Source organism: Nannospalax galili, unplaced genomic scaffold (genome assembly GCF_000622305.1).
Source record: "Nannospalax galili isolate Female #2095 unplaced genomic scaffold, S.galili_v1.0 scaffold841, whole genome shotgun sequence".
NCBI classification, from domain to species: domain Eukaryota; kingdom Metazoa; phylum Chordata; class Mammalia; order Rodentia; family Spalacidae; genus Nannospalax; species Nannospalax galili.
In genome coordinates this window covers 532,901-548,258 of record NW_008345000.1, presented here as the reverse complement: position 1 = coordinate 548,258, position 15,358 = coordinate 532,901, and the positions used below count along the sequence as shown (strand labels likewise).

Here is a 15,358-nt window from a genome sequence, read left to right as displayed (position 1 = left end):
TCTCCCACGGAATAAACGGAGCTGTTTCACTGAATCTGGAGCTGTTTCACTGAGTCTGGAGCTGTATCACTGCTGTTTCACTGCGCCGTGGGACCAGCCTCCCCAGAAGGGCTTTCTTTAGTCAGTGCTCACTGGCCGTCCTGACTCCGTTCACCGCTTCTGCTCCCCCTGCCCTCGTGGACCGATGGCCAACGACCCGTGAAGAGAGGGAGAGACCCCCGCACATTGGTTTGAAGTTTGCACAGCATATTCAGGGTTTCCAAGTGCTTTCCTCTGGAGTCTGTGAGCAGCCTGATGCTCAGCTTCACATTTACTGCCTGTCCTGGGCCCACTCATCTCAGAGTCCTGGGCTGTACATGTAGTTCAGCCGGCTACACCCATGCTGTCCTCTACCTAGAATGCCCTCTGTCCACCCTCCCTGCTTCCTGGCTGTCCATCTGTCCCTAGGAACCCTCCTGCCACAGACTTTGTTCCAGATATCATCCTGTGTCTTTGACACATCACAGCCACCTGTGATAGATTGTTGCTACCAACATGGTACCAGTTAACCTCTGCATTGCCACCTAACTTTTTACCCATACCAGTTGTTTTTTTTTTTAAGCTCATCTCTGAAACTCCTTAAGATAGAGTTCCTGGGTGCCCTCAGCTGTGTTATGAGTTAGATAACTGTCAACATGTGCCCAGGAATTAATACATGAATGCATGAGGAAACTGGGAACCCGTCCATCTTGTTCTTTTCTATCTCTAAAAATTTGAGTAAAGGGACTGCAGAGATGACTCAGTGGTTAAGAGCACTGGCTGCTCTTGCAGAGGACCCAGGTTCGATTCCCAGCACCCACATGGCAGCTACGAACCATCCTTAACTCCAGTTCTGGGGGATCCGAAGCCCTCTTCTGACCTCTGAGGGTACTGCATTACACAGGCGCATTCACATACATGCAGGCAGTACACTCATACATGTAAAATAAAACTAATAAACAAAGCATTTTAAAAAAATACTTGAGTAAAGGTGATTAACAAAACAGATGCAAGTAGATGGATTCAATTCCCCTAAACTGTGAAGACTGTGGTATCAAGGGATTTATCTCAAAGTTGCATTTTTATAAGAAAACACTATTTTTAGCTATTATTTTTTATTTCATATCATTTTAATATAATAATACTATTTTTAGCTATATATTGTATGTGCATTTGTGGATTTTTTTTTTTTTGCTTGCTTGCTTGTTTGTTTATTTGGCACAGAGTTTCACATAATCCAGGCTGATCTTGAACTCATTATGAAGTTGAGGATGACCTTGACCTCCTGATCCTCCTGCCTCCACCTCCCAGGTGCTGGGATTACAAGTGAGAGCCTCCTGGTGCATATATTTGTGGACAATGGAAACTGTGGGTAGAGGCTAAACCCTCAAGCCAAAAACCACTTGCTACGGTTGGGTTGTGGTTTGTCCCCCAAAGGCTCATGTGTTGGAGTTTGTTCTTTAGTGTGTTGTTGTAGAGATGGTGGGTCTTTAAGAGGTAGAGCCCAGTAGGAGGTAACTGGGACATTGCCTGCGGAAGGGGTTAAGGAGCTCTCATAGGACCCCTTTTATGCAAGAAGCAAGCCTGGCCTCTCCACCTGGTCTGATTTCTTGTCTGGAGCTGAGATGTCTCAGCCTACCTGTGCTTCCCTGTGATGTCACACAGCACTGGGCCTTCACCAAGGGCTGAAACAGGGGAATCATTCCATCTTCCAGCTTCCAAAAGTGTGACCAAAATAGACCTCTTTTCTAAGCCAAGCATAGTACCACATGCCTGAAATCCTAGCACTCTGGCAGTTGAGGCAAGAAGATACAAATTCACAATTTGCTAAAAGCTTCATAGTGAAACCCTGTCTCAAAACAAACCAAACAAAAACAACAACAAAAATTACCCTTCTTTTCTTTATAAACTTACCTTGCTTCCAGTACTTTGCTAGAGTGTCATCAAATGGACTCATACACCATTAATATATTATCTTCAGCACCACGGCTTCAAGGGGCAGCCAACAACAGAGATCAGAGACAGAAGCAAGGCTTCTGGAAGCTTCTGAATCCATGACCTAACAGATAACTTCATCCTGCTTTTTTGAGTCCCAGGATAATGATCTGCATACTTGAATAACTTATAGCACAGTAGCCGGCTGTGCCAGTGTTTGTTTTATACCGCTCAACAGTGATGATAAAATAAAATTACTATTGTAGGTCCTCAGACTCCACCTGCTTTGCATTGTCTAGGTTCAACATACACAAAGAGACCCAGATGGGATGCACAGACAATGAAAAGGAGCCTCAGGGAGCCAGCAAGACAGTGAGCTAGGGAGAGAGAGAGAGAGAGAGAGAGAGAGAGAGAGAGAGAGAGGAGAGGGGCTTCTTTGACCAGAAGCCCAGTGCTTGCAGGAGGCACCTCATCAGCTTCTTGCTCCAGGGGTGCTGTGGCTTCTTAAAAACAATGACAGAGCACAGGACTGGCAGGAACAGTTCCTGACCCATGTATGAAAACCTACATTCTGTCAAAATTATAATTGCTGCGCTAAGACCTCATTACAAGACATTTCCCCTTTTCTCATGCATTCATTCATTTATTCATCACCTGGAAAATAGTGCCAGTGCGCCAGATAACGTAGTGGATACAAAGTGAGCACCTGACGGGTAGGAGATGGTGGGAGACGTGTATCTAAAACTCTGATTGAGGCCAGCAGGGTACCATACTAAGACCACAGATCCTGAAGCCAGGGTGCCCCCCATCCCAGCTCTGCCTTTCACCACTTTGTATAACCTCAGTCCTCAGTCTCCCCTATAGATGTAACAGAGTGAATAAAAGACCTTAGCAAGGCTGTCATGAGGACTGAATGAGTTAATGCCTGAAAAATTTGTAGAACAGTGCTTAGCATATAACAAAGTAGAAAAGTGGATGTTGTTTTGTTTTGCTTATTTGAAATAAGAAACTGGGGATATACTCAAATGGTCAAGCACTTGCCTAACATATGTAAGGTCCTGGGTTCAAACCTCAGCATCACATAAACTGGGCACATGCCTGTAGTTCCAGCACTCTGGAAACAGAATAGAAGGATCACAAATTCAGAGTTCAGAGGGAATGGGAGGAGAGCTAAAGAGGGTAATGGGATTGACTATGAAAAAATACATTATATACATGTATAAAAATGTCATAATGAAACCATTATTATGTATAATTAATATATAATAAAGTAAAAATGTAATTTAAAAAAGAAATCCAAAATCATCCTTGGTTACATATCAAATTCAAGGCCAGCCTGGGATATATGAGATCTAGTCTCAAGGGGGAAGGGGGCTCAATTTACAAAGGATGATTAGGAAAGCCTCCCTTCAAAAAACTGACATTTAAGGGCTGGAAGATGGCTCAGCAGTTAAGAGCACTGGATGCTTGTGCTGGATAGCTTTAGTGTCAACTTGACACACCTGTGTTGAGGGATACTCATTTGGGGAATTGCCTTCATTGGACTGGCCTGTGGCCATGTCCATGGGGCACCTTCTTGATTGTTGAGTGATGTGGGAGGGCCCAGCCCACTGTGGGTGGTGCCACCCCTGGGCAGGTGGGCCTATGTAGCATAAGAAAGCAGGCTGAGCAGGGGCTAGGGGAGCAAGCCAGTAAGCACTGTTCCTCCATGGCCTGTGCTCCAGCTCCTGCCTCCAGGTTCCTGGCCCGAGTAGGAACCTGGAGCTCCCTGATGGGCTCCCGGATGAACTGTGACCTGGGAGATGTAAGACAAATAAACCCTTTCCTCCCCAAGTAGGTAGTGGTCAGAGTATTTTGTCACAGCAATGAAGAAACAAACTAGGACAATGCTCTTGCAGAGGACCTGGGTTCAATTCCCAGCACCCCCATGGCGGCTAAAAACTGTCTTTAACTCCAGTTCCAGGGGATCTGATGTCCTCTTCTAACCTCCTCGGGCATTGCACGACACAGGTGCACCTACCTACATGCAAGCATTACACTCATACACATAAAATAAAAATAATAAATACAAAAAAAACCACTTCATTTAAAACAGAGACAGGGGCTGGAGAGACGACTCAGTTAAGAGCACTGGCTGCTCTTGCAGAGGACCAATGTTCCCAGCACCCACATGGTAGCTAACAACCCTCAATTACTCCTGTTCCAGGGATTCCAATGCCCTCTTCTAGGTTCCGTGTGCATTGCATACATAGATTTACTTGCATACGTGCAGGTAAAACACTCATACACATAAAAACAAATAAATAAGATTAAAATAAATAAATAATACAAGACACAAAGCATGATATTTATTAAAAATAAAATCGAAGTTGGAAATGAACATTCAGTATTTTTGTGTTGGGATCAAATGGTCCTTCAGTGAGTCACACTGTCTAACTCACCTGGCCAGAGCCAAAGGGAACTGCCTGACTTCTGCAGTGTGGCCTGCAGCCTGAGGACCGCTTGCTCCCTGGGAAGCTAAAGCTTCTAATGCTGCTGTGATGCACCTTTAACTGCTGTTCTCTGCAGCTGCCTGGTATGAAGACAAGACCCAAGAGAAGAGGAGCAGAGGCCCTGGGAGCCCACCCACACACCCACAGGCTCTCCTTGCAGGACATGGGGTGCTTCTTAGAGCTCCCCAGCAGAGATGAGCAGGAGACTGGCTCTGCCTCTTCCTCTGATTCCTGCCCTGTGATTCTCAGACCTGCTCTACCTTGGTAAGAAACACCCTGGACCTTGCCTTGAACACTCCCCTAACACCATTGCCTCAGAGCTCCAAGTTGATAGATAAAGCAGGCCATGGATGAATCCGGTTGATCAGGAGAAAGCACCAAGACACAGGTAAAACTCCATCGGAATAGAGTTTATTAGCAAAGGAACACATGGGACAGATTCCCTTCCAGGCAGGGAAAATATCTGCCCAGGTCTTGAGCTGAGGTCTTTTAAGAGGGAGGCCTCTGGGGGTGCAGAAGGAGGTAAGATATATTTTTTTAAAGTTGGGCAGGGGGAAGTGGGAGAGCAGGACTGTTAAAACCTGCCCTCTTTAGAGATCAAAGGGGAACCCTGCTGTGTTGGCCAAACAGTGGAGAAAAGTCTGCTTCTCTTGACTTCAAAAACCAAGGTGCTTATCAACTCGGTTCCCTTTTCTCAGGGGCTAGTGAGGTCTGTGAGGCCCTGTTGGTGAGGGGGCGGGGCTATCTGAACCTTAACACAAGTGACTACTAGAAATATTCATTAGAATGTTCCCAGATTATACATCTACATAATAAAGGCTTCTATAGATAGCTGGAGCTAAAAGAGTAGAAGCAAGCTGTCAAGCACCCAAGCAGACTGGGCGTGGGGAGGCCAATACTTTAGGGATAGGAAAGACTGACAGCCCTTTGAAGAAAATTGATCTTGCAGGAGGCAGGCCTTTCATGAGCAGTCCTGACTGGAAGTGACCACAGGGAGGTACATGAAGGGGTCTGCACCTCTTCATCTTATGAAACCTGCCTTGAACTGCCTAAGTCATGGACAGGAAGACTGCCACCTAACTCCAAGCACTTCCAGTTTTATCAGTGATGAAACTGAGGCCCAAGGAGAAAAAGGGCTCGCCGGAGGCCATGTGACTGCTGGGACCTATCCTCTGCCTCCTATATGTGATTATCCTGGGCTGCCTCAAGTTCTAGTTAGTAAGAAAATTTGGGTAGTAGCATAGGCTTTAAATGTTCTTTTGAGCTAGAGGTACAGCTTAACGGTAGTAGAATGCTTGCATAGAAGCAAAAGATCCTGGGTTTGATCCCCATTACCACGTCAGTAAGAACCCAGCTAGCAAAAAGTCACTCTTTGTTCTTTCTACCTCTCCAGGGCTAGGACCCCTTAAGTGCCAGGAAAGCCCACCACAGCCTCCATTCAGTAACCCAGAAGCAGCTATGGGTGCCCATGACTCAGCCCCAGTGAGAAAATCGAGACCCTAAGCAGTTTCAAGTGCCAAGTGCAAAATACGCGTGGTGGGTCAAGGCTGTAAGCAGCTGGCTCCCTGTTTGCACTGGCTAGCCTCCATCTGTACAGCAACTGGAATCCACCACTCCCAGAACACTGAGCTCAGCTCTCTTCCTGCTTTTGGGGGTGGCCAAGCTCCTTCCTTGGTGATCCATCCACCCCCAGGAGCAGCCCCCTCCCACTCCATCAAGGCCACTGCTCCAGGAAGGCCCCCTGGGCCTCGGTGAGAAGACACACCCGAGCAGCTGAGTCAGCCCGGCTTCCCAGCATCAGCAGCAGTAGGAGGGACAGAACTACCTGCCTTGGTTGTAAGCACTTCAGGTGCCACCAGCTCAGGTAGAGGGTCCAGGATCCGAGAGAAGGATGCCTAGATCAGTGTGGGGAAGTGGACAGACGTGGGTAGACAGGCTAATGGCCCTAGAAGATCAGTTCTGTTTATGGGGCAGGACTTACACATGAATTATGGAAGATGGTATAGAAGGGAGGGAGGAATTATGAACAGCAGAGAGATCAGGGTAGGCTCCAGTCACTGGCGGCCACACCTCTCTGAACTTCAGGCAGCTTGAATCAGAAAACTGACAGCGTCCTCAACAAGAGGCACAGCACTGCAGGCTGTGTGCAGAGAGGGGTGTCGTGAGCCTACATTTCAATGTGGGAGCAACTCTGGGCCCCAGCTGAGCCTGTATTTCAACGTGGAAGCAGCTCTAGGCCTCAGCTCTGGGAGTGAGCAGTGAGTCTTGGCAGATGTAGGCCTTCACTACCCTCTGAACTTGACCCTGAAACATCTTCCTGTTCTGACGGGCTTGGGAGGATCCTCCATGAAGGACAAGGTGATTGATTGTCTTATTCACACAGCCCCTGCCAGACCCTTAGTTAGTGTTTTGTCCTGAGAATGGAGACAGGGAGAAAGGACTCCATGCCTGGGCTATTCCCAGAGGAGAAGGAAATGTGGTTCAGGGAGGTGACAGTGGGCAGGCCAGGGACACGGCTGACATTCATTGAGTTGCTTCCCCCAGCCACCCCATCATTAAGCTGATAGGTGACCTTAGGCAAATCTCTCTGTGCCTCAGTTCCTTTGACTAAGAAACAAGGGTAAAAATAACCTGTAGTTCCTATTCTAGCTTTAGGATAAAAATAAGATAATAGATGTGAAAGTATGACACAGAAAGGGGCAGAAACAGGACTCAAATCTCAGTCTATTATTATCATGATAAATCTTGTGACTAACAGCAGCACTAAAATGTCTAATTTTTGCTGCTTGGGAAGAAGAACAGTCTCTGACCCAGAGCTGTTAGGGACACAGAACTGAAAGGCTGTGAAAATGTTCTGCCCCTACCCGGTTCTAACTCCAAGCTGGGTCACAGGCTTGGGTTGGTCGTCCTATGGTAATGAGGCTTGGAGGACAAGGGTAGTCCCTAACTCCCCAAGCATTTCTAACCCTTCACTGTGAATGGCCTGTTGTTAGAGAGATATTACTTTCCCTGGTTCAGTCCAAGCCTGGCCCAGCCTAAGGCTGTAGCCCTCAGAAGAACAGAAAGGGAAAGGGGGAGGGTGATGGACACGTGCAATGATCCCCTCCATTCTGCTTTTCCCTACAAGACACACACACACACACACACACACACACACACACACACACAGCCACAACCTCGGTGCTCTACTTTCTTTTAGAGTTTGTTTTGTTTTATTTTGTTTTGGGTTTTTTTGGTCTTTTTGAGACAGGGTCTCCCTGTAGCCCCAGCTGTCCTGGAACTCACTATGTAGACCAGGCTGGCCTTGAACTCACAGAGATCCACCTGCCTCTGCCTCCTGAGTGCTGGGATTAAAGGCGTGTGCCACCACGCACAGCCCTTAGATAAGTTTTTTAAAGGACGGCTATCAGTTCCCTCCCTTCTACCTTCCCTCTCAGCAGACCCATTCATTCCTTCTCCCATCCTGGCCTCAGGGGTGCCTCCCTCCCTAGCCTGGGCTACTACGGAACAGGAGAGGAGTCCTCCCCACCCCCCATGCCTGAGCATCTTGAGGCTGCCACAACATGGAGCTGTGCCCTTCCTCGGCCTCCTGGCCTCCTGTGGTGACCTGTATCTCCACTTCTTCTGCCACCCAAGTCTGTGTCCCTTATCTGCATAAGGCACTGTTCTCCTTCCAGGATCTCGAAACAGGCTCAGTGTGCAGCCTGAGGTGGATCAGCTGTGAAGTTGCAGGACTGTCTAAAGCAGGAGACCCATGAGAAACCAAGAATTTTGGTCAGGAAGTAGGTGTGACCAGAGAAACAAAATTACACAGACGAAGGCCCCAAGTCTTTCAGAACGCTGGGCTGGTTTCACTCTGCAGTCTGTGAGGATGGGCAGAGACTGACTGGTATGGCATGCCTGGAACACTGACGAAGGGCTCAGAACACAAGAAAGCGTCGGGGACTCCTGACTCAGGGAGGCTTGGGCCTGGAGTCACAATTGCTCAGCTCTGGATGCTTCTGTACCTCCCTGTCCACAGGCAAGGAAACTGGTTTGGTCACCTCTGCCAGTTGATTCCCTCCAGAGAGATACCTTGGTCTTCACTCAGGTGATGTGGCCTATCCTCCAGGCCACAAACACAAGACTGTGACAATCACTCTGGCAAGAACTACAGCCTTGTCACTAACAGCCATATATCATACCCACCTCACAGATGGAGAAATGAAGGCAAAGAACACTCATTGACGTGCTCAGGCTCCTTAGACCTGCCCCTGTGCTGTCTCCTTGCCAAATGCTTAAATTTTTCCTAGGAAAGCTAACACACCTCTGTGACCTTGGGCTGAGGAGCCTGGCAGTGTGGAGGACAGGGGAGGGAGGTGTGTGTCGAACCTGGTCCTGACTGCTGTACCTGTGGAGCAAGTATGGGGCTACACCAGCCACCTGTCTCCCTGAGGTAGAGGCATGCTTCCTCCAGACACCCAAGGGTCCTGTTGGACTAGAGTCCACACAGGATCAGGTCAGACCATGTGCCAGATTCCATGGCAAAGATTGCAGAGAGGGTGAGGTCCCTGCCTCAAGTTTCCAGGCACAAACTCAGCCCAGGCAGGTGCTGAAGAGAGGACCTTAACCTCCAAGAAGAGGGTGCAGGGCCACACTCAACACCAAAGACAAATCCGTAAACCTGCAAAACTGTGAGGCCTCAATGTCTTCTGCCTCCGTGTATCTGTCCCAATCCTTCTGTTCAGCACACACACCACCCAACAGGATCAAGGGCAGAGGAAGAGACTGGGGTTAAGGACAGGAATGTAGAAGATGCTAGCTACATTTGGACCGTCACATTCTCCTTTGCGGAGAGCTAATGGTCCCTTGGGTGCCTGGGACAGCATCGTGGCCCATCTGGGCACTAGTCAGCTTTCTTGGGGCCCAGCCCTAGTCCCAACTGAGGCAGCGGGGTTGCTGCCAGTGGGAGCAATCTCCTGCACAGGGCCTTCCCTGCTGCAACCCCAGGCTGAGTGGGAACACACGTATCTTTGTTAATTTATGGAACAGTAAAGCTCCTCAGGGACCACCATTCCAGGCCCTGTACACACCCAGCTGTTTATCTCAAATGTGTGGAAAGAAAAGCAGGCGTCCCCTTCCCAACCCAGGCAAGGCTCTACCCTGTGCACACATGCGGTACGTATGCAAGCTGTCTGGTCCCTGTGCCAAGCACAGGGCCTGGCAACTGCTGGGCAGCACAACACAAAGTACAGAAGCTGCAGGAAACTTGGTGAGGTGAGCTCTCTATTGAACGCGAAGTCCTGCGCCTCCCGGCTCTCCCACCCACTCCAGGGCCTCAACATCCCCCATTCCTTGGCCTTGGGGCCAGCTCAATTTCACTCCAAAGACCTCCTTAGCCAACAATCATCACAGGGGACCGCTGCCTCCAAACTGCCCACTCCAGGGCCTTGAGTCCACTCGGTGGAGAGCCCTGCCCAGCTGTGGCTGGCTTGTGGGCCTCTTGGCCCGGCCAGCCCTGGCTTTCCTGGTGGGAAGCGCCTACTCCAGCCCGGATCTCTTCATGGCTCCAGCTCCCGGGAGAGGCGTGACAGTTCCCGTTGGTTGTCGATGACCTTCAGCTGCTGGACATAAGCCCAGGTGCTGGCTGGACTCCGGGTGCTCAGGGACTGCTCGGAGCCTGGTGGAAAGGAGAGCATCAGGGAGGCAGGCATTGCCGCTCCTCCACTGAACACATTCCTGCCCTCCCCAGGGAGCAGCCTCGGCTCTCCTGCCTCCACTCCCCACCCTACTGTCTTTCAACACCAGTCTACTGACCCTGCATCTCTCCCTACCAGACTTGGGGGGACAGAATAGTGCAGTGATTGAGAAGTGTGAAAAAAAGATCCCCAAATCTTAGCAGAGGACTCCTTTTGCTAGTTCAGAAAGTAACTAAAAGAATCTGGGTGTGGTGGCCCACGTCAATAATCCCAGCGCTTCAGAGGCTGAGTCGGGAGGATGGAGCAAACAGGGCGGGATGGATGGCTCAGTCTGAAAGGTGAGGACCTGAGATCAGTCCCCAGAACCCGAGTTATAGAAAGACAGCAACATGGTGGCCAGAGTTTGTAATCCCAGTGCTCAGGGATAGGGGATAGAGTTCCAGGCCAGTGAGGGATCTTGTCTTAAAAAAAGGGACTGGTGTTTGAGAAACATCCAAGGTTGTTCTCTGATCAACACACACACACACACACACACACACACACACATATGCACACACACACACGAACACGCGTGCACCCCTCCCTATACACATGCACCCAACACATGCACACACACAGAAACTAAAAATAAAACCTTAAGTGAAAAATAAAAAAGGAGTTTGTTGTAATATATGTGAAGGATGTGGGTATGAGATAAGGCTATTTTAAAAAATTAAAAGCACAGGATATGGTGCAAGCCTGAATCCCAGAACCCAGGAAGATCTTGAGATAAAGGTCAGCCTAGGCTACAAGACAAGATTCTGTCTCACAAATAAATAAATAAATAAATGTGATTAAGTCAAAATTCAAGATAGTGGCTGCTGTGGGTAGAGAGTGGGAGATACAAGATATCATCTGTGTTCTACTTGGACTGAGTCAAGAGATGCTCATTATGTTATCAGGATGCATGTATCTATGAACACAGGACACACTGTGATATGAACCACAGATTATGATTACACCTTAACCTCATATGACTCAGGTTCAAAGAAACACACAGGCTGGAGCCAAGGCACTAGGGCTTCAGCCCCACCACTAACCACCTCTTTAACTTGGGCTAGCAGAGGCACCTGTTTTACAGAGTTGCCAACATATTGTACATAAGTGCCTCGCTCTATCCCTGGCACCCGGTCAGGAAATTCCAGCTATGGCAACCTCTGTCAGCATCTACCCCCGTCCCTCCACTTACACGTGGAAATCCTTGACACCTGGCTGTCCTCGTGGAAGTGGGAAGCTCGGCTTCTGAGTGGTGAGAGAGGCACTGGGCAGGGTGAGAGGTGGGAGTCAGGGAGATGGCCGTGCTGCGCCTCCCTGGGGACAGTGAGGGGCTCCCACCCAGGGGAACCTCTTCTCACCAATGCTGTGGCCCCGACAGTGCTGCAGCATCCTCACAGCTCTGGCCATCATTCGCTGCAGGCAACACAAAGACATAAGATCTGGCCTGAGGGCCCAGAACCTGGCCTGGATATGGGAAGCTGGGAGTCAATCTCCCTTTGAATCATGTTCATAGGGACTAGGGGGATGTAAGAGATGGGGTCATAGCTGTTTCACCCAAGCACACCCAGAGGCCCAATTGAAACCAAGCTGAGGCCAGAAGACAGAGATGAGAAAGGGCTTAAAGGGGACTGGAAAGGGCCTCTTATTAAATGCTGTGATATTTGAGGCCCTAATTCCAGTAGCCCTATTAGAGAACAGACCCTCCAGTGTGCAATAGAATAAGGCAGGGGCTATTAAGCAGTAGATACTCAGTTCTAATTTTTTGAGACAAGGTCTTTCTTCAGCCCAGGGTGACTTTGAACTCAGTATCTTTCTGCCTCAGCCTCCTGTGTGCTGGGGTTACACCACCATACGTGTGTTCGGGTTCTATCACTTATAACAAGTTTCAGCCACCTCCCATCCCTGCCCCTTCACAGACAATTGCCCTATTGGCAGCCCACACCCTCATGGAGGCAGGAGCCCACGCTCCTTGGACTCACCATCTTTTCAAAGTTGATGAGGTTCTCTACTAGTGTGTGGTTTCCCTCATGGATGAAGGTCATGTCTGCAAAGGGATGACTTTGCTCATAGGTCCCCAAACTCCTTCTCCCCCTGCAGCCCAGAAAGGTGAGGGACCAACAAGGAGCCTGGTGCCTATCCCACCCGGGCGGCCCTCAGCCTCCAGCCACCTCTGAGCCACAGCAAGTCCCTGGGATCTTCTGGGCCTCAGATCACTGCCTCCAACATAGCCATCACACTCCCGTCCCAACCCCTCTTCTAGCCTGTGAATGCCTAAGTCAGTTCTGTGCTCCCTGGGTGTCAGCACTTCAGCTGTGATCATCGGAGAGCAGTGGGACTACATCTAAACAGGCCCGGGGTGGAGGCAGAAAGGACAGCACAGATCCTACCTTTGAGAAGCAAGGGCATGAAGGGAATGACAGGAGGGGAGAGCTTGCTGAGTGCCAATCGATACACACGGTGGTTCCATGAGGGGTCCTGAGAAGGAAGAAGCTACTCTGATGGGGGGTCCTGCACCACAGACGCCCCCCGGGAGGTGGAAGGGGCCACCCTCAGGGCCACATCGAGAGGCTCTAATCCAGCCTCCCCTTTGCCTGCATTTCACTGAAGTAAGCTTCATGGTGGGTCAGAGAGGGATGAGGCCTGGCTTCCATGGTTCCCCAGGGAAATCTTCATGGTAATTAATCACGGAGGCCTTGAGGTTTCTGGGAAGCCCCTCTCAGCCTCTCTGAGTCTGTCTCTCTGGTGGGTAGGTTTCCCTGAAGCGCTTGAGCCCCATGAGATGACCTGTTTTCTTGAGAGTTCCCAGGGTTGTACTAATAACACCTTGGTGCTTGTCTTTCTTGAATACTATAAAACCTTCAAAAATTCCAGGAGGTTCAGCTTCTAACTCTGTCCTCATCTTTTGTCCTGCAAGTCTGGCTTTCAAACTCTTTGAGGGTACTGGAGGGGCCATGGACTCCCACCTTGGCACACAGGGATCTTCTCACAATCTTAAGGAATTCCCACTCCATCTTTGGGCCATCAGCCTGAATCCTTGGGCACAACAGCTGAAGTTTGGCCAGAATCCCCCCTGAATCTCAGACCTAGGACACACCTAGGTCTGCCCTAGTCTTCACCAGGGGTCTCACATGCAGAGCAAATGCCCCTTACAGGGATATTGAGGGGTACAGCACAGCACAAGGCCCCTCCCATCATGCCACACACCTCACCCTCAACTAGCTCCCACAACCACAGACCAAAGGGATCAAGGCCCTGAGTGGGCTTTGGAAACCCTGAGAGTGACTGAGGATAGGAAGACAGAGTACTGAGAGGCTATGAGCTGGGGTTCAGGAGGATATGGGCCCTGGACTCACCAGCAGCCTCTCCAGGGCAGAATATAGCTTCCGGACTTTGTGTGGCAACCGCTGTGGAGGAGAGGCAGGTGAGGGGCCATGGCAGGAATGGGAGCCCCACCCAAGACGCGCCCCAGGAAAGCAGAGGCCTGGCCCCAGCACTGGGTCCTCCTGGCACCTACCTCCCAGGTGTGGGCCAGGCGGCTGATGGCTGAGTTGCTGAGACCAAACATGACTGCGAAGAAGGAGTTGAGATTCTTTTGCTCCTTGAGGCTGCAAGCAGAAGACCCAGACACCCTCAGGAGAAGCAGCCATGTCCCCAGTGCTGCCTCTGCAGGGTGGGTGGTAGGGAGGGCAGAAGCTCCCGGGACCCAGGGACAACAGGAGGGCAGACTGGGCAACACAGTGGGCAGGGAAAGGGTGGCCGCTCACAGACTGGCACACACCCCACTGTCTCCACACATCCCACTATCCCTCCACTCCACCATCCCCACACATCCTACCATCCCAGCAGGCACTCACTGGGCCGCCAGCTTGATGAACTTCCGGAGCAGCTGAGCCCGGGGACCAGGCATGGGGCAGAGACAGAGCTCTGTGGCCACCCAGTACTGCAGCTCATTGAAGCGGCGCATGAAGCGCTCCAGGTTGGCAGTGGTGGCGTCCCGCAGGTGTTGGGGGCCCAGCACGTAGTGGATCAGCTCCACCTGAATGGAGCAGAGGATAGGTCAGTCTGCCAGGTCTGGTACACTGCTCACACCCTCCTCTGAAACTCTGCCTTGTGTACCTGGTGAATACTGTTGAAGAGGTTCCAGTCGTGGTCTGTTAGTTGGCCTGCCAGGTCCTTGGCACTTACCAGGTCCAGCATCTCAGTAGAGCCCAGTGTGGGTCCCAGTTGCTCAGGGTGTGGGGTCTGCAGGGGAAGAGTGCTCAGGGGTAGAACCAGAAGAGAGGCCCTGGGACAGATACTCTGACTGTAATCAGAAGGACCGTAGACAACAAGGGCCCTGCAAAGGGGAAGGGGGCTTCCAGGGGCCATGGCAGCTGGAAGATGGGGTCTCCCAAGGGGTCATCTGAGTGACAGCTTCCCCATGCTGGAACTCCTCCTCATGTCCCTGATGGGTCTCTAGCTAGGGTAGCTCCTCGTTCTCTGGGATCTCTGTAGATGCTGAGACCACTCCTTCCTCTTCCCCGTGAAGACCCAGCAGTAACCTGAGCCCAGCACCTCCCTCTCTTCCCTGTAGCCCTCCCCTAGAGCCCACCCTGTTGCCCAAAACTCCCTAGGCTCTGGCAACCCGCCTGGCCCTACCAGCTTATGCACTTCCTGTGGGTCGACAACAAAGAGCCGCTCGTTGAGCCCCAGGGATGTGGCCACACCGCGGGCATCTGGCTGCAGGCCAATGGCATCTATAAAGAGAGCAGAGGCTGAGCTGGGTGGGAGCTGGGAGGGAGGCCAGGGACCAGCTGGAGGCCAGCGTGGAGGCCCTGCCCAGGAGGCTCTGTTTACTTGAGAGGTTTCTTCTTCCGGCTAGGCAGTGGGCAGAGACTCTAAACACACAAGTCCACGTGCCCACACCTCTACACTGCCCAGGGCAGTCAGAGACAGGCCAGCCTTGGGTGGGATTTCAACTTCTCTGAGCCTCAGTTTCCTCCTTTGTGAAGTCGAAGGGGCCAGCGTGGAGGCCCTGCCCAGGAGGCTCTGTTTACTTGAGAGGTTTCTTCTTCCGGCTAGGCAGTGGGCAGAGACTCTAAACACACAAGTCCACGTGCCCACACCTCTACACTGCCCAGGGCAGTCAGAGACAGGCCAGCCTTGGGTGGGATTTCAACTTCTCTGAGCCTCAGTTTCCTCCTTTGTGAAGTCGAAGGA

The 15,358-nt window shown here is 50.8% G+C and overlaps 1 protein-coding gene across 6 annotated transcripts in view; it reads right to left on the bottom strand.

The window, feature by feature from the left end:
• Nucleotides 1-9,697: 9,697 nt before the first annotated feature.
• The window catches only part of Rapgef3 (Rap guanine nucleotide exchange factor 3), a 21,792-nt gene continuing 16,131 nt past the window's right edge, over nt 9,698-15,358 (bottom strand). For 4 of the 6 annotated variants that reach the window (XM_017800183.2, XM_017800181.2, XM_017800182.2 and 1 more), the window contains 10 exons: nt 14,798-14,895; nt 14,276-14,401; nt 14,014-14,195; nt 13,674-13,764; nt 13,513-13,563; nt 12,547-12,634; nt 12,139-12,203; nt 11,518-11,623; nt 11,352-11,423; nt 9,698-10,104 (listed from right to left, as the gene is read on the bottom strand). In XM_017800183.2, coding sequence (XP_017655672.1) covers nt 9,986-10,104; nt 11,352-11,423; nt 11,518-11,623; nt 12,139-12,203; nt 12,547-12,634; nt 13,513-13,563; nt 13,674-13,764; nt 14,014-14,195; nt 14,276-14,401; nt 14,798-14,895 — 998 coding nt within the window. In that variant the 3' untranslated portion in view covers nt 9,698-9,985. The remainder of the gene's footprint in view (nt 10,105-11,351; nt 11,424-11,517; nt 11,624-12,138; nt 12,204-12,546; nt 12,635-13,512; nt 13,564-13,673; nt 13,765-14,013; nt 14,196-14,275; nt 14,402-14,797; nt 14,896-15,358) is intronic. The other 2 variants (XM_008841299.3, XM_008841301.3) reach the window with 1 other exon arrangement.